The sequence below is a fragment of the Euprymna scolopes genome, chromosome 12 (genome assembly GCF_053919585.1).
Source record: "Euprymna scolopes isolate OS-2025 chromosome 12, ASM5391958v1, whole genome shotgun sequence".
NCBI lineage: Eukaryota > Metazoa > Mollusca > Cephalopoda > Sepiida > Sepiolidae > Euprymna > Euprymna scolopes.
Window position 1 is genome coordinate 6,465,831 of NC_136493.1, and position 19,179 is coordinate 6,485,009.

General features: G+C 34.1%; 1 protein-coding gene across 1 annotated transcript in view; it reads left to right on the top strand.

Moving 5' to 3' along the window:
* Positions 1-1,495: 1,495 nt before the first annotated feature.
* The window catches only part of LOC145291154 (DNA mismatch repair protein Mlh1-like), a 94,101-nt gene continuing 76,417 nt past the window's right edge, over positions 1,496-19,179 (top strand). Inside the window, exons 1-3 of the mRNA XM_080136683.1 lie at positions 1,496-1,608; positions 12,715-12,908; positions 14,479-14,569. Of these exons, the coding sequence (XP_079992809.1) occupies positions 12,784-12,908; positions 14,479-14,569 (216 nt within the window). The 5' untranslated portion in view covers positions 1,496-1,608; positions 12,715-12,783. The remainder of the gene's footprint in view (positions 1,609-12,714; positions 12,909-14,478; positions 14,570-19,179) is intronic.

Here is a 19,179-nt window from a genome sequence, read left to right on the forward strand (position 1 = left end):
AAATATGCCCCAGAGTAGCAAAAGGACTTTGTTATGTGAAAAAACACATGACATTCATGCACATCAGTTGATTCCTAAGTACAGTGGAATCTACCCATTTCCACTATACCTGTAGGGGACTAGGATATATAAATACCCCAATCCCGTTACAAAAGAATAATGAAACGAATGGAATTGAAGGAAACAAAGACTCAAGTAATGAATAAGATAAACGTCGTTTATTTGCTGTTGAAAGAAATGAACATTTTAGTTATAACATGTCCGCGCGTATGTAACCAATGTCCGTTGCAGGACTGGTGTTGTAGCAAGAAAAGGAAATGTGTTTTCATCTCAAGTTTGGGTCACTATTGTTTGTTCGCGCGTGGGAATTGAAGTGAGTGTTGTAGTGGAAATGAGAATCCAGCGTGTAGGCAAGGAAGAGGATATTAGAGTTGTCATCAGTTAGTAGTCCGCTACGCGAAGGTGTTCTTAGTGACCAGTAGTAGATGGAGAGAGAAAGAATGAGAATGTATACATACAGTCTTTAGCTCGTGCCCCATACATAGTCGCAGGGGTGTTGACAACGCGCGAGCGTGCGCCTCCCAAAGGGGATGCGGTTGGTTAGCCCAACCTCTCTAGCCGAGAGCTAGTCCTAAAAAGAGGATTAGAAACAGCTTGTCTCCTTGTTTTATACTCGTTTCCAGAGTGTATTTTGCGCATGTGTATTTCCTTAGAAAGCGGAAGTGACGTCGTCCATGTGTATACGTGAGCGTGTGTGTATATACACGTGAATGTGAGTGTATGTACGCGAATGTGAATATGTGTACATGTGTGGACGTGGGCGCGTATGTTTGTGTGCACGTATGTATATGACAGCTTAAAATATGAATGTGTGTTTTGTGTGAGACTTGAAAAAGGCTCGTACATACCCAACAGTTCCATATGTTTCTTTGTTTCCAAGTTTTATATAAGTCTTTTTCAATCAGTCCAGCATCTCACGCCAATATACATATGGCTTCCTTACTAAAAGAATTGGGTGGGGAGATATAGGATTATCAGACAATTATGGTACATGTATACATATTTGTTTATTAGTCACATTAGTGTACTTATCGCAGTTTCTGTTATTTTCAGATTTTGATCATTGTTTAATCAACGAATAAAGATTGACAAAAAGAGCAGACTCTTATTTAGTGAGGGCTACATCTTTTTCGACTGACAAAACTACTTATCTGCCACAATTAGTAGCTACTAGCAACCAATTATTCATTGTAAACATGTCATATATTTTGTATATAAAATTTTTATTCCCAAATCCCCACATGATGTATATATATTATCATTTCGGGTTTAATTAGGATTTTCATGGAGTGAATCTGGTATTATAATGAAAGAGTCTAGTTAAGTTAATAATATATTAGTTAGGTCCATATTAACCCAAACCCCCTCTTCGGCCTCGTGCCACACTTTATGTTAATTTTTTTTCCCCCCATAAATAAATATTAACCAGCCGGGACAAATTTTGGTCGGACACCGGTTTTAGAAACTCTTTACTTTTAGAAGGTGAGAAAGAAGAGAAACTTTTGCCGCGAATTTACATCTAAAATCTTCGATCTTCTTTCTTTCCTTGTGAGTATTTCCAATGTTTTTAAAAAGTCTTTTTAGGGTGAAAACACTGCAATGCTATTCTTTAGCCAACTTAATATTTGCTGTCTTCAACTGCTCATTTATCGTAATTGTGTATTTGATAAGTTATATTAAAGTAAATTAAAAAAAAATAATGATTAATATAGCTTGGATGGAACGCTGGGCTGGAACACAAGATAATTTGTTTATTTTCTATTTTTAACTGTAGGCATAAAATGAAAAGTGTGCTTATATAGATCAGCTCCTATGTTTGCAAATATTTGCTCGGTAAAATCCGTTCACACGTTCTGACAAGTAAAAGGCAACCAGACAGAATGAAATTGGTAACCACGTGATGATTTGTTTACGTTTTAATTTTTCGATTTTAACATGTTTACAATGTTGCATCGTATTTTGGTGTTCGAAGGAGAACCTAACCCCTTTGAATAAACGTGGCAAACATAAACCCTGTCAATATAAACAGTATGAGCAAGCTTGGGGTTGCTAGAACGAGGCGAAAGCGATCTTAAGGGATAAGATCCTAAGAACCTCTTGGAACTGTTTATATATATATATATATATATATATATATATATAAATTCTTTGAACTGTTGAATCAAAAACAATTCTAAGGATTTGTTTTACTGTACACAAAGATTCGAAAAAGTTGTCACAAAACAAATATATAACAAATAAATGTTATCAAAGGCAAGATAAGTTACTTTTCTAACTAACTGAATGTTTTTAGTGTTTATATTTAATGTAACATGTTTATTCAGGTCGAAAAACATAGTGTTTACCGATGTATTCGAAAATTCAAAATGGCAGCCAACTCTCTCTCGGAGACGGTAAGTTTGGGAAAAGGAGTTATAAATAATTAAAAAAAAAAAACCAGTCAAAATGCTGTTAAAAACCCACAGAATATATGTCAGCCTATGCCACGCCATTGCCACGGTAACATATATTGAGCGAGTTTCTAACACTATTTTGTCTGTTTTTTATTTATAACTCATTTTCCCAAACTTACCGCCTCAAAGAGAGTCGACTGCCATTTTAAATTTTCCAATACATCGGTAAACACTGTATGTTTTTCGAGCTGAATAAACATGTTACATTAAATATAAACACTAAAAACATATCCAGTTAGTTAGAAAAGTAACTTATCTTGCCTTTGATAACATTTATGTGCTATATTTGTTTTGTGACTTTTTCGAATCTATGTGTACAGTAAACTCCAATTCTAATTCTAAAATGTTGTCTGCAGTATTAAGTGCGCAAAAATTCGGTATTTGTGCATAATTTGAGCCAAACATAACTCAACGTCCGATCGGCGTTGCTCGGAACACGACGTTAACCGCCGAGGCGCCGAGCTTCGCCGATTATGAAAACATAACAAACGTTGTTAAAAAAATGAAGGAAACATGTAAACATAATAAATTTAGCACAAGAAATAAACAAAACAAAAAATAAACCAAGAAATAACGATATATCGTAACAATTTTTTTTTTTTTTTGTAATATGTTTTTTACCGTATTTTTTTTTTTCAGCGAAAAAGTTCAAAACAAAACAGATAAGCAAAGTTTATTTCAAGTTTTTGTGTAGAAATTAAATAAATTTTTTTCCCGGTAATGGTGGTTCTTAGCATGGGGAGGGGTGTCTATTCCGAAAGCCGTTCTTAGCATGGGGAGGGGTGTCTATTCCAAAAGGTGTTCTCAGCAGGGGTGGGGGGTGCATTGCGTGCGCGTGCATCTCTAGATGTGTCAGAATTTTTTGGAATTTTTGACACCCCTAACACAAAACTGCGAATAAAATATACAAAACTCGTAATTTCTCTTTTTGAAGTTGTTTATTTTCTTTATGGAATAAAGCGCCCATACTTACAAAACTGTTTTGTCTTAAGGAGAATTGCTTCCCATCACCCTGGAAAATCTCATCAGTATGCCCTGTATTTAAGAATTCAGGTGATCGCTCATCCCCCCTCTCAGTACAGGCCAATGAGTCTCCTGTGCGTCATGAGTAAGTTGCTGGAATCTGTGTTAAATAGAGAAATAATCAACCATCTTAGCAAAAATAACCTTCTTAGTGACACACAATATGATTTCCGTTCTGCTAGATCTACAGTAGATGTGCTTACAGTTATATCTCATAGGATGAGCGAATCTCTTGACGGAGGCAACCTTTCTAGGGCAATTGCTCTTGACATATCTAAGGCCTTTGATAGGGTATGGCATGAAGGTTTACTTCACAAGATCTCTAGCTATGATATAGCTGGAAATGTCTTCTCAATTATTAAATCATTTCTTTTTAACAGGTTCATAAGCAGAAATCAGAAGCTCACAGTATTAATGCTGGAGTCCCTCAGGGGTCCATCCTGGGCTCAACTCTTTTCCTGATCTACATTAATGATCTTCCACATCACATCCTTACATCATTTGTAGACATTTATGCTGATGACACTACCATCTATGGTAACACATCTAAGATAGTAAACGACCAAGTTCTCTCCGATTCTCTCTCCTCTGATCTTGAGCACGTGGTACAATGGGGAAAGGAGTGGCTGCTTACTTTTAATGCATCCAAAACCAAGCTTTTATCTTTACATCATCACCGTTCTAATCCCCATCTGGCATCAGGTGAAATGAATGGCTCTCGTCTTGTGGAGGCCTCAAGTTTTGACAAGCTTCTGGGCTTGACCTTTACCTCTGATCTTAAATGGAACAATTGGAATCAAATCTGTTGCCAAGGCTGCTGGAAAAATGGTGGGATCCTTCTATCGATCCAGTAGATATCTCACTGCTGATGTAATTCTCTATCTATATAAGAGCCACGTATGTCCAAGGGTAGAATACTGTTGCCACATCTGGGCAGGAGCTGATAGAAAGGACTTGTCCTGCCTTGAGAGAGTTCAAAATAGACTCCGTAGCCTTGTAGGAGATATCCTTTTCTCTTCCCTGCAACCTCTGTCTCACAGAAGAGATGTTGCGAGTTTGTCTCTGCTGTATCGTTATTTTCATGGAAAGTGTTCGACTGAGCTTCAGTCTATGGTCCCCCCTCGCCAAACTTTCACAAGAAACTCGTCTAGCTGAAAACACTATCAATAATTCCCCCCACTCATTATCTGTGTCTAAACCTAAACGTAGATTCCATAAACAAAGCTTCTTTCTTAGAACTGCACGCCTGTGGAATTGTCTTGCATTTTCCTGCTTTCCAGCTGACTACAATATGGTTGTCTTCAAGTCTAACGTAAATAAGTTCTTGATGAGCTGTTCCACTTGTTAACAAATTTACCGAATTTCCATTACTAACGATTACTATATTATCCAATTTCTACTGTACACTCTTTAACCCTTAACCTCGAGTGGCCTATTGGCCTTGATAAGTGGTGATGCCTATGTAAACAAAAAAAAATATATATGCTTCCAAATTAAACTAAAGTTTTTTGAAAAATAATAGAAATATTATTTTAAAAAAAAGACTGTTTATAAATTGTCTGCGCGCTTATGCAACCATTTTTTTTACGTAATAAAATGAATTGAATTTTACGAGTTAGATTTTTAAATTGAAAAAAATTTAACAAAATCTTTTTCAATTTAAAAATCTATCAAAATTTTTCTATTGGTTCAAATTTTACAATATTTGCAGGTTTAATGTAAAATTTTATGCTATTGCCAATAGACCGAATATAATATTCTAGACAAACGTTTTTTTTTATAAAATTCACCCCCCCTCCCCATTTTGAAATGTCTATTAAAATGAAAATAATCCATTTTCTCTCAGATTTATATATCACAAATTGAAGATAAAAGATCAATAAATAAAATAATTTAATTTAAAGCAAACAAAAAAAAAACAATAGTTTTCTGCAAAATTTACCTGTAAAGACAAAAGTTTAAAACTTTTTTTTTTCTTAAAACCATGTGTATTTATTTATTTATTTATTAAGTGAAACCTCACATTTTTTAAATTTTGTCCTGGAAACAATTTTTTCTGCTTCATTCAATTTTTTTTTTTTTTTAATTTTTTTTTATAGATTTAAAAAAAAAAATCACTCCACAAAGAAGAAATAAAATATATTAAATCAAAAACTCATGTATTTCTTTAAGAGAATAAAAAAAAAAAATGGAAAATTGGTCGAGTGGAATTTTTTTTAAACGGCAAAAACTGATAAGTGAAATTTGATCATTTTTCAAGTACGATGGCCCATATTGACTAACTTTTGTTTACAGCCAGAAATAGAAAGGGAGAATTATTCTGGCACTTAAGGCCATCGAAGTTCTCAATTCAAAGAAAGGGAGACGTTTGTCTCCCCTTTATTCCAGTTGTGAACATCTGATATTGCGGTATTTTTTAATCCTTGCTTAAAAAAGTTTTTTATTTAAAAAGGACATAAAATATAAAATATAAATATGGATAAATTCTTAACAATGAAGAATGGAAGTACCCATTGATTAGTATTTTTTATAGGTAAGTGAGTTTTTGGAATTTATATATATTTATTATATTCGAAGTAAGTTAAAATTCATTGATTTTCATGTAATCTTTTTTAAAGAAAACCGATTAAAAAACAAATATTGCATATTTTGCTAGTAAACCTGTTACTATTTTAAAATTTGGTCTTTGCTCCTTTTATTGAAAAAAAATTAGGGTTTGAATTACATTTTTCAAGTAGTTATAAGCTTTGAAAGATAATAAGTCTAGTTATTCAAGTTTTTATCTTGCGTTTTTAATGGCGATTTCTGACACCGCTAGTGCATCTCCACCCACAGCCATTCTTCTCAAATATTCTTTTGGTAATGATGCACTTCTGGCCACCCAGGGGGAGGGGGGGGGGTCAGCAATTAATTTTTTTCCTTGACAATATGAAACCGCTTGTTCTGGTCTTTTCACATGGTGTACGAATCTTTTGAGGAACATTTAAAATTATATGCAGAAGAAGAAAAGCATTCCAAGTGTGTGTGTATGGAGGGGGGTAATGTCGGAAAGAAATTTTCAGAACACAATTTTCAATTTATTTTTTTTTCATTGGAGGATAATTTAAAATTTGAGGAAAAAAATTGTCTAAAACAAAATTTAAAAAAATACATTATAGTACTTTTTTTTTTGTCTTATGTAGTTTTTAATGCATTTTAAACAAAGTTTTCATGAGCGGTTTACAAAATCATAAGCACCAAACATTTTTATGTTTTTCGTTCTTTTTTTTTGGGGGGGGGTCAATTATAGAACTTGTGTGGCTTAACAGGTGCTTCTGTAGTTTAATTAACCGTTTTTCTGTAAGTAATGCACCGACATTTACCGATTAGAATACCATTTAACATTTTTAGGAGATTTTACTGTTTTCTGTTTACATTGGGTGAGGAGGTGCGGGGGTGTGTGTGTGTTGGGGTGCGCGCTCCAACACCACCCCCGCTCCCCGCAAACAAATTAGAGTGGTCAGTGTTCTGTTGTAGTGTATCCCTATATTTACCTATTTTTTTTGTTTACACAGTTTTCAGAAAAAAGCTGTTACAGGTGTGCTGCTTAATGAATTTCATGATTTTTATTTCCTTCAAATTTTTGTTTCGAAAAGTTTGTCTGCTACTTTGCAGTGTATTGATTGGCTGATCGACGTCTTACGTCAGATTACAATCAAACTCAAGCACATGACGTCATGTTCCGAGCAAAGCCAATCGAACACTGAATTATGTCTGGTTTAAATTATGCATAAGTACTGAAAATTCTTTGAACTGTTTTTTTTTTGTTTTTTTTGCCTTTGGTAGCATTTATTTGTTGTATATTACACCTTTTCCGTTTTTCTGTTGTTCAAAGTTAACAACTCGGCACTTTATTAAAAGGGGCTAGGTTCTCCCTCGGCACCAGTGACAAAGTATCATATAACCCACCTTACATCGAACTTAGGACGAGGCTGAATTTCGGACCCCATCTATGTTAGTACGCTATTTTTTAAAATAGTACTTTCGAATTAAATTCAATTTTTACGATATTTTTGTTTATTACATTGTTAAGTGAGAATACAGAAGTTACAAATCACCTTCCTCATGTTAAGAATGGCTTTCTAAATATTAACGTCATTATTTCAGTACGGCAACAAAAATGCATAAGCACCTCTAGTGTTTTTTAGGTATTTTTTTACAACTTGCTCCATGTTAAGAACGGCTTTCAGAATAAATAACCCCCCAACCTCCCCATGTTAAGAAAAGCTTTCAAGGTTGGAGGGAGGGGGGGAGGGGGTTATTCCGAAAGCTGTTCTTAACATGGAAAAGTTGAGGTGTTAATAATACGCTGGGGCACGTCGTAAAAATGTACTGTTTTTTATTGCAAACATTTGTTATTTCTGCAGAATTAAAACTGCACAAATTCAAAGTGAGGAGAGGGGGTTAAAAATAAAATCTGTTCAGATTTTGTAGAAAGTACCCTATTTGCAGATTGCAACAATTCATAAAAAACAAAAAGCTAAAATATAAAGTAACAATTTTACTGGTATGCTGAAAACGAATATCACATTTAAATTTGGAGCAGACTAGTAGTTTTCTGCATATTAAGGCCTTTAATGTAATCCATTGTTTTTGCTGGTGGCCATGGTTTTTCTCAACTGAACAAGTACTAATGCACATGTTTGTTATTAAACTCTCCATCCTCCCCATGTTAAGAATGGCGAACTGCCAAATTGGAGTTTTCATTAAATAAAACTGTGACTTGACACATAGACACTGAATGTTGATACTGTCAAAAATTTATCCGTTTTCAGATAAATTTGACGAGAAACGAGAGCATGCAAAAAAAAAAAATATGAAAAGATAAAATAAAGGGAAGTGGAGTAAATGAACATTGATGTTTATCAAGTAATACATAGGAAAAATATCTTAATATCCAGAAAACTTCTTGTTTGCCCCAAATTTGAATGTGATATTCGTTTTCAGCATACTCCAAAACCGAAAACGTTGTCAATTTAAAGGTTACTATTAAGATGGAAAGAAAGTAAAAATTTACAAAAAAAAAAAAAAACACTTCCACATTTTAGCTTTCACTGGTTTTCGTTTTTAGAAGAGTTTGAGGTTATGGTGATACATAGGTGTCCTATGTTGAAACCTAGGCCTCACGACCGCTGATGTAACTTGTGTAACTCGTGTTTATATAAAACATGAATGATGAAACTGAAACGAAATAAATTTGTGTCAATGACATTATGTGTGTCACAACATTCTCTTTTTCAATGATTTCATTCTGTGTTAAGTTAAAAAAAAAATGTTTTCTTTCTGTGTTAAGTTAAAAAAAAAATGTTTTCTTTCTGTGTTAAGTTAAAAAAAAAATGTTTTCTTTCTGTGTTAAGTTAAAAAAAAAATGTTTTCTTTCTGTGTTAAGTTAAAAAAAAAATGTTTTCTTTCTGTGTTAAGTTAAAAAAAAAATGTTTTCTTTCTGTGTTAAGTTAAAAAAAAAATGTTTTCTTTCTGTGTTAAGTTAAAAAAAAAATGTTTTCTTTCTGTGTTAAGTTAAAAAAAAAAATGTTTTCTTTCTGTGTTAAGTTAAAAAAAAAAATGTTTCCATTCTGTTTTAAGTTAAAAAAATAGTAAAAAGAAAAGAAAACTTGTTAAATTTATTAAAAAGAAAAAAATTAGTCGCATCTTTGTTTCCATTAAAAAACAAAACAAATTAGAGTTTTGATTAAAGAAAACTGCGACTTAACACATAGACACTGAATGTTGATACTGCTAAAAATTTATCCGTTTTCAGATAAATTCAACAAGAAACAAGAGCCCCACCCCTAAATAAAATAAAAGATGAAGTAAATGAATAAAGTTGAAAGTGGTCTTGTTTAAAATGAAGAAAAGATTTTATTTACAAAATAGGTTGCAGATTATTCGCTTTGCAGGCATTACAGAACAAAAAATGCCAAATAACAAAAGTAGCTTAAACAAACTGGTTCTTGTAACAATATTGTTTAGCTTGAAGGAGGGAGGGTCAACGCAATTTGCACGCCATGCATGCGTGAATCGTCAATGCCTTCTTTCATTTTAAATAGCTAAATTTGCGACATCATAACATCTGCATAATTGTAGGCATATTGATAAGAGCGTTCAGTTATGTGAGTTCGCGCCTGGCACATGTAATTTCTTTTTTTTCTTTTATTGATTACAAAATTTTGGTTTCGCTTCTGGCTGATGATATCCGGGTCTCTTTTTTTTTTTTTTTTTTTTTTTTTAACTTTTGTATGACTGGACAATGCCGCCCCCCCCGCCCCCCCGCCCCCGTTGTCACAATTTATTTAGCTCCCTAGTAAATTATAAACATCACTTCAGCAAACGACTACCACTACTATAACATACTCACAAGTTTGAAGATAGACTGTACAGTCATTTGTCTTTTTTTTTTTTTTTTTTTTTTTTTTTAACTATCGGCTTTCAGATTACTCCAGGTTTCTTTCCTTCGAAAACACATAAACCGTCACTGTATATAAAGTTGTAGGGCCGAGTTCACTTCATCACTGGCTGTGTTTTCTTCTTATAGGGCTATTCTTCCAGAAGGAAAGGCTAAGTAATCCTTGTCCATGGCAGGCAATGAAGCACACTTCCACTTTCCTATTTGGCAGGATTTGAAAAGAAAGATTTTTTTGCTGGATTGCATGATGTCAGTCCTAAGAAGCTAGCCTTGCTTTTTATTCAAAATTAATGATAGTTTTGTATGAAGATCAAAAGGTACGAAACCAAATTCAATAAAGTATAAAATACCGCAAATATAACGTATGAACCAGAATAAAAATATAGATGTGGGCCTACATAATTGTCGGTACAAAAAATATTCCAACAATACATGGAAATCTACTGCAAGATGTTTTAAAACTTTTTGCGTCTTGCTTTAATATTAACTAGTTATTTTCTTTTTAATAGATGAACCAAGAAACAGAATAAAAACCTTACAAAAATATATCAGGTTGACAAGTTTTTACAGAACTTTTCAATGCAGATGAACATCTCTGCTCAAACAAAAAGTTATTAATTGAAATAAGTACCATTGGAATCCAGACTTTTGCCAACGCAAAACAAGTGTATTTATGCCAGTAATGTAAAAGTCTTTCATTCTAGTGATGATAAAGCCTTTTCTGTTGACTAATGCTGGGTGTTGTTGTCGAAGTTTCTGATGCATTTCATCTATTTGTTGACAGTACATCTCCGTCGTAATGATTTTGCCTGCATTCAAAAGACCATAATGGTTAAGACTGTAGATCACCAAACAATCAGCATGACCTTCTTTTGGTGTAACACTGTTTTCACGAAGTGTTGTGGAGCTTTGTCAGCGTCTAACCACTGAGCTGAGCTTCAACCTGTTGTCATAAAGAAACCACTTTTTATCATAAGTCACAATCGGGTCGAAAAATGGGTTGTTTTTGTTGCTCAAAAGAAGGGAAAATGACTTCATAATGGGATTTCGTAAGGAACCCATTCATCAAGTTTTTTTGTCTTTCCAACCTGTCAAGTGGTTGGAAATCGTTGTATACATTACGTCTAATTCAGAAGCAAGTTCTCGAACAGTTGTGCATGCATTGGCTTCTTCGATCAAGGTTCTGAATTGATCATTGTCAACATCTGATGGCCAATCACTACATTCATCATCTTCAAGACTCTTGTTGTCACTACGGAATTTCTTAAACCACCATTCTACTGTGCGCCCAGTAGTAGTTCCACAAATTTTCTTTAACTATCATTGTGCTGTGTGTTCAGTAGTGGTTCCTGGGCCAAACACTTTGTTGATATCGTGATCTGTTTCAGCAGCTTTTCGGCCTAGCTTGAATTGAAATAAGAAAATTTTGCGAATTTGCTTTTTTCCATCTTGTATTCAACGTTCTGAAAAAAAGACGTAATTGTTTTAAAACGATTGTAAGTCAAACGATTAAACAGAGCGAATAACACTCTTTAAATAATATACAAAGTAAAAGTATTATAGCAGAAAACTTGTTTCACAATGCATCATTTGAAATAAAAAATTCTGCAAAAACTTTCTACACAACCTTATAGCTGTGATGAATTCTTGATAACAATAAAACCATTAAAAAAAATAAAACAATAAAACCATTAAAAAAAATTGAAAGAAAAAACAAAACATTGAAGGAAGATGCCATTAAAATGTCTTGCAGCAATCTTGACAGCCACATATATGTATTTCATTTCAGTTTCATGCAGTTCATCAGTTCATGTTTTACATAAACACAAGTCGCATCGATGGCCATGTTTCGACTATAGGACACCTATGTATCAGCATAACACAAAAGGCGCATGCTCAGAATACAAACGAAAATTGAAAGTAAAAAAAAATGAAGAAATTTCCATTAAAAACCAATCTTATCTACTTGTCATGTTTCAATTAGTTAAATATTACTACATTATCATAAAGGTTTATGATATATAAGATGTGTACTTTCATGAATTCACAATCAATTTATTTTTTATTTTTTTTTACAAAGGATTCACCACTTATCAAGGCCTGGAGGTTACTTGAGGATGAGGGTTAATGAGTGTACAGTAGTCAATGGGAAAATGTCATCGTAATCGTTAGTAGTGGAAATTTGGTAAATTGGATTACTTAAGGGAACGGCTCATCAAGAATTTGTTTACGTTGGACTTGAAGACGACCATATTAAAGTCAGCTGGAAAGGAAGCAAATAAACGAAAGTGAGTTCCACAGGCGTGCAGTTCTAAGAAAGAATCTTTGTTCATGGAATCCATATTTAAGTTTAGGCACAGCTAAAGAGTGGAGGAAATTATTGATAGTGGTTTCCTTGAGTGGCCTCTGGGCCTTGATGAGGGGTAACTCCTTTGTAAAAAAAAAAAAAAAAAAAAAAATTTGAATACATAAAATTAAAAAAAAATATTTTTAAGCTTATATTTTCATCTATACACTGAAAATTGGCTTCTGAATCAATAACACAAGATAAACTTTGAACGACTCTAATTCAGTGATTAATTGAGCTACCAAAAATAAATTTGGTATCATTGTTTATATTTTACGAACACCTTTGTGGTTAGAGTAAAAGTTTCTAGATATAATGAAAATGAAATTTTGGTTTGCGATATCTATTCGAAATCAGAAAGCGTTTATTTTTGCTCTTTTTCTTTTCAGATCTTTCAAGTGGAGTGTACTTATAAAACATTGAGTGTGAGAGTGAGTGTGCACTCATCATAATTCAAGATGTCGACCGAGGAAAAGAAGCCAGGTGTTATTAAAAAACTGACAGAGGTTGTTATCAATCGGATTGCTGCCGGGGAAGTTATTCAGAGACCAGCAAATGCACTCAAGGAAATGATTGAAAATTGGTAAGAAGTCTTTTTTTTTTTTTTTTTTTTTTCAAGGGTTATGTTTTCATTGATGAGCAATCTTTATTTCATCTCTCCCTTTCCTCTCTCTATTTCACTCTCTCTCCCTTTCCTTTCTTTCTCTCCTTCTCTGTACTTTCCTCTCTATCTTACTTTCTCTCATTACCTCTTTCTATTTCTCTATTTCCCCCATTCTTCTCACTCTCTTTTCCCCCCATTCTTCTCACTCTCTTTTCCCCTTTCTCTCTTCTTTTTCTTCTCCCCCTCTCTTCTCTTTTCTTCTCCCCCTCTCTTCTCTTTTCTTCTCCCCCTCTCTTCTCTTTTCTTCTCCCCCTCTATTCTCTTTTCTTCTCCCCCTCTCTTCTCTTTTCTTCTCCCCCTCTCTTCTCTTTTCTTCTCCCCCTCTCTTCTCTTTTCTTCTCCCCCTCTCTTCTCTTTTCTTCTCCCTCTCTCTTCTCTTTTCTTCTCCCCCTCTCTTCTCTTTTTTTCTCCCCCTCTCTTTCCCCCCTCTTTCTCTCCTTCTCCTTCTCTGTTCTACTCCCCCTCTTCTACTCTCTCTCTCTCCTGCTTCTTCTGTTATGAAAAGGGACTGACCCCACTAAGTAAGAAAGCAAAACTAGTTTAAAAATGATATTAGGAAAAATCTAGAATCGAACTCAGTAGGCGAGAGTTAAAAGATAATGGATATTGAAATTCTAGAAATATAGAACGATTTGCATTGTTCTCGCAAATAGCTAAATATTATTTATGTCAGAGATAGATAATTAATTTAGGAATTCAGTCAATTGTTCATTCTTTTAGAAATAACTGAAAATTAAATATGTCAGTTAAAAGAATGGACAATACACGTTCATAAATAATGATTAACAAATAGGTTAGATATTGAACAATTGAAATTGGAAATTCTTTGTTTGCCAAAAGTGTGTTTGAACATACATATGTAAAATCCATGTGAAATTTATTCACGTGGAACAGCACACCTCAGACGTCATAAAGGAAGGAGATTCTCAATATATTGAGACAGAGTTCGTTGTTGGATAAAGAATAACTCTGTCAGAGCAGACGAGAGTCGAACAGCGACTTAGTGAGAGCTGATGTCCTCTTGGAGGCGAGAGGGGGGGGGGAAAGAGGAGACCATGTAGTTGTAAAAGCTTGAATCCCTGACAATCATCAATCATCCATCTGGTATGAATAAAGAATCATCCATATTTGTAATTTGTCTGTTCTGCCACCAACTGAAAACGTAAATGTGTTTTCTATCATCTCTTAAACGAACTCTATATAACCCTTCTCCAAGTAATGTGTTCCCTTCACCTTCATCATAAGTGAAGTATCTCCCCTCTATATGTTTATGAAATCCCCAAGAATCGCCACAGTCGTTGTTGTGTGTTATCTACGTAAATGTCATTATCATCTGGTCACGGCACCAAATCAGCAAGATGTTGTATAGCGGACACATATTGGAGATACTATATAAAGGGGCTCATAACAGATGATAATGACACATTTACATTTTTCTATTTTGAATTTTTTGTTCTTTTTCATGTGTGTTTTTTTTTTGTACTTTTAGTTTAGATGCCAAATCCACCAACATTCAGGTGATCGTTAAACAAGGCGGACTGAAAATGCTTCAAATCCAAGACAATGGAACAGGGATTCGGGTAAGTTGCACTCTCTTCCTCCTTAAGATACTTATCTCCCTCCTGATAGGAAGGATGATAGATGATGTGACACAAGGGTTGAAAGTTGAAGAGCCAGCATCATAGAGGAAGAGCCTGCAAAAAATGCCTGGGTAGTCCCATTGACATTCCCCAATAGGGGATGCTTCAAAAGAAGGTAAAGCCTGGGAAAATTTACCTCTTAAACCTGCACATAACTGCACAGCCAACAAGAAAGCGATCTCAGCATTGATCTATACTAGTGGTTCTGTTACCGGAGGAAAACCTCATGGCCCTATTACAAGAGGAAAACCTCCCTGGCTGGACTCTTCCTCAAACCTCTTATACGAGTATCAAATATTATTGGGGGTACATGTGCTAGTAGCTATTTGCTTGTGACATTGCAAGAAAATAGTGGCCACAAGTTGAATACAAATCTAGAACTGTTTGATTACAAGGCGAGTGTAATTATGCAAAATTAGGCACCGTTGGAATTCCAAAATGGTCAAATAAAAGGAGAAATGTTTTTTTTTTTTATTTGAGTCAGTTTTGTTTTGGATGTTACATGATTTGCATGCATTTTGCCAACTGGTATTTATATCTTGTCTTGTCAGTAAATAGACAAAACAAGGATTAATGCTAATACAAACAGTGACCGTCATGTGTTGTTGGTGAGGAGAGGAAACAAGAATTACTGCTGATAATACGAGCGAACAGCTTCACTGTTGTTGGTGAAATGAATTACTTGATAGAACGTCTAAAAGTCTGAGTTATTCTCAGGTTTTTGGCACTTTAACCAAACACATCTGCCAAGTATACTTCTAAGAATAGTATCTTTTTTTGAGATGTATGTTGGAAAACAGGAAATGTTTCCAACAAAAATTCAAAGGATCGATCCTGCTCAGTTTTAGAACCGGAAGCTAATGAAGTTGGGTATACAGAAGAGATAGTGGTTGGTGATAGACTCGCAGTCTTGGTAGGTGCTTAAATAAGACAATTCATTTTTAAGATGGTTTAACAAAATGGTAAATAATTAAGCTGTGCTCTTAAACAATAAGTAACTCTCTTCTACTTCCTTTTTTGACCTTTCACCTACATGATGATCACCGGTTGAATAAATCAATTGTTTTTCTTAGAATGCATTGTTTGAATTGACTAACTGTATTAAGAAAGCATGTCAGATGTCTTTTGATTACAGCTAATAAAATAACCTCGATCCTTGGAGAAAGATAAGTCACATGAGTGAATTAGAACAGGTGACTCTTAGTTTGCAATAAACAGTGTCCAATAAAGTATTTCCGCTTACTAAACCAGATTTCTTGTTCTAGTTTGAAAATAAATTGGTGTAAAAATTGTTTGGGGTGAAAATGAGTTGCAAAAGGAATCTATAAGGTTGACAAGAAAGTTCTTGCAGTTTTTAACTTTTAAATTGAGATGAACGTATATTGATTCAAACAAAAATTTGTTGATTGAAATAAGCACCATTAGAATCAACATACTTTTGCCAACGCAAAACAAGTGTATTTATGCCAGTAACGTAAAAATCTTGCATTCTGGTTTTTGAAGCATTTTTGATGCAGAAAGTTGTTGAGATGCTTGAAAAAGTGGTAGTCAATAGGTGAGAGGCTTGGAGAGTATGGCAGATGAGACAGTTTCATAGCCCAATTCATTCAACTTATGCAGGGTGGGTTTAGCAACTTGCGGTCTGGCATTGTCCTGGAGGAGAATTGGGCCTTCTCTGTTGACTAATGCTGTGTGTTGTTGTTGTTGAAGGTTCTGATGCATTTCATTCATTTGGTGACAATACTTCTCTGCCATAATGGCTTCACCTGCATCCAAAAACCTGTAATGGATGAGACCGGTTGGAGACCATCAAACAATCAGCATGACCTTCTTTTGTTGCAACTCTGGCTTCAGGAGTGTCATGGAGCTTCATCAGTGTCTAACCACTGAGATGAGCATTGCCAGTTGTTGTAAAGGACCCACTTTTCGTCGCAAGTTACAACCCGGTTGAGAAACGTGTCGTTCATGTTGCTTAAAGAAGGGAAGATAACACTTTATAACAGCATTTCTTTTGGTTGCCATGCAGTTCATAAGTCACCCATTCATCAAGTTTTTTGTCTTTCCAATTTCTCAAGCGGTTGGAAATTGTTGTATGCATTACGTCTACTTCAGAAGCAAGTTCGCAAACAGTTGTGCATGGATTGGCTTTGATCAAGGCTCTGAATTGATCGTTGTCAACATCTGATGGCCAATCACTACACTCATCATCTTCAAGACTCTCGTTGCCACTACGGAATTTCTTAAACCACCATTCTACTGTGCATTCAGTAGTAGTTTCTAGGAAAACACTTTGGTGATATCATGAGCCGTTTCAACAGCTTTTTAGCCTAGCTTTAATTGAAATAAGAAAATTGTGCGAAGTTTCTTTTTTTTTATCTTGTATTCAATGTTCTGAAAAGAATACATAATTGTTTTAAAAAGATTGTAATTTAAATGATTCGATAGATCGAAAAATACTCTTTAAAATGCTATACAAAGTAAAGGTATTATAACGAAAACTTGTTTGAAAATACATTATTTGAAATCCAAATTAAAAATTCCACAAGAATTTTCTTGTCAACCTAATAATTACCAACATTTGCCAACACCAAATTCTGATTCCCCACTTCTATAAAATCTACGAATTTTAAACCAAAAGTTGTTTGTAATCAGCTGAAGTAAATTCTCTTGTTTCGTGTTTCATTCTTTGAAAGCAGTTTAGCCTGATCAGTAAATACAAAAAATATGAAGAATAACATTAATGGACACATAGTGTGACATGCTGCCTAATTCTGTTTAGCAGTCATTGTGTAGTGCATCCTATGTAGCCAAATTTATACCGTTATATGCCAACAATGAACTCAAACTTTTGTTAAAGAAAAGAATGACAACCTTTTCTAGAATTTAAAAAATGTTTCATATTATTTCAGTTATTAAGTTCTAAGAAATTTAGGGGCCTCTTTCTCTTTCTGATTCAAACACTTTATTTCTATATGAGAGACAGATATTCGAGTATTCACTGAAGATTCTCCTCTACGTCTTAAATGTTAAGTTTGTAAAGAAGTTAAGAACATTGATTTTCCTTTACCTCCCTTTACAGTTAATTCTGTTATAGTTTATATATCCTGCTGTCTCTTGATCTTATCGCATTCCAGAATAAGAATTCATCTAGTCTGGTGCATTATCCAGTTTAGTGCTGTTACTTGAGGTCACATTTATTTTTACTTGGGAGTCACCACTTATCAAAGCCTGAAAGCCACTCAAGGATAAGGGTTAATGAAATGTAAGGTTGTAGTAGTAATCGTTAATGGTGTAAATTGGGTATAATTTGATTATTTATGAGGACGGCTCATCCAGAACTTGTTTACATTGGACTTGAAAGCTACCATGCTGTATTCAACCAGGAAGCAAACAGTGTTCCACATGCAGGCAATTCTGAGAAAGAAACTTTGTTCATGGAATCTGTCAAGTTAAGTGTTTTTGTGAAAGTTTGGCAAAGAGGAACCATAGATTGGAGTTCAGTCGAGCACTTGCCATTATTACTTGGAAAAGGTGCACTATTCCTTGTATGAGTCAGTATATTTCTTAGAGGATTTTATTTGGGTTTAGAATACAATGTTATTTTGAATATCTGGTCAGGGTTTACTTGTAGGTTGAAGTACCCTCATGCCAGGTTGTCTTGACAAACCTTTGTACAGACAAACTGACAGGATGGGGTCTAGTAAGTATTCAAACTTTACTCAAACGACAGTATTGATTTCTTTGCGTATTCAGAAGGAATACAATTTCTTTTTTCATTTTTTTTGGTGGGCATGTACAAGATTGCTCCTCCACCTCTAAATTCTACAATTTTCACTTTTTTTTTTCCAGGTAATCTCATCAATTTCAGATAAAAAAAAAAATTGAAAAAGTATTTTTTATGGCTTTTATTGTTGGGATCAGTTTTCAATTATAATGTTCTACCAAATTGGACACTCACTTTCTGGCCATCATTGAGAAAAATATAGCGACTCTCTCACGTGACCAGTGAATATTCCCATCTACAGGAATTGCAATAAGTATTTTTTGTCCACCTATTTATATATAAAAAAAAAAATTGCTAAAGCTGAAAAATCGTTCATAAATTTTGAATGAATATGATTTTTATTTTCAATTACATTTCATGTCTTTTTAGCTACTGAGTGACACATTATTTCGTTTTAAACTTTCCAGTTTAAGATGTTTTTTATTTCCTGATTTCACTAGAAACTCAGCACACCTATAAATATTTAAATATTGATTATTTACAAAAACATTTGCATTTTTTTTATAATCTGGAAGATTAGTGTCCATTTAATAATAATTCGCTGAAAAATTGTAAAAAAGACAAAAATGTAAAACAAATAGGGGGTATACCTCTCATACGCGTGAACAAAAGATCATTTCACATTTTCGGTTGCTCAAGGCAAAACACTGTTTAATTCACCATTAAAAACTAATGCACACAAGTTATACATTTTCTTGTCTTTTCAACCATATAGATATTTTTAAAAAGTTGATTAGAAATTTGCGAGAAATTGCAAATTGAACAA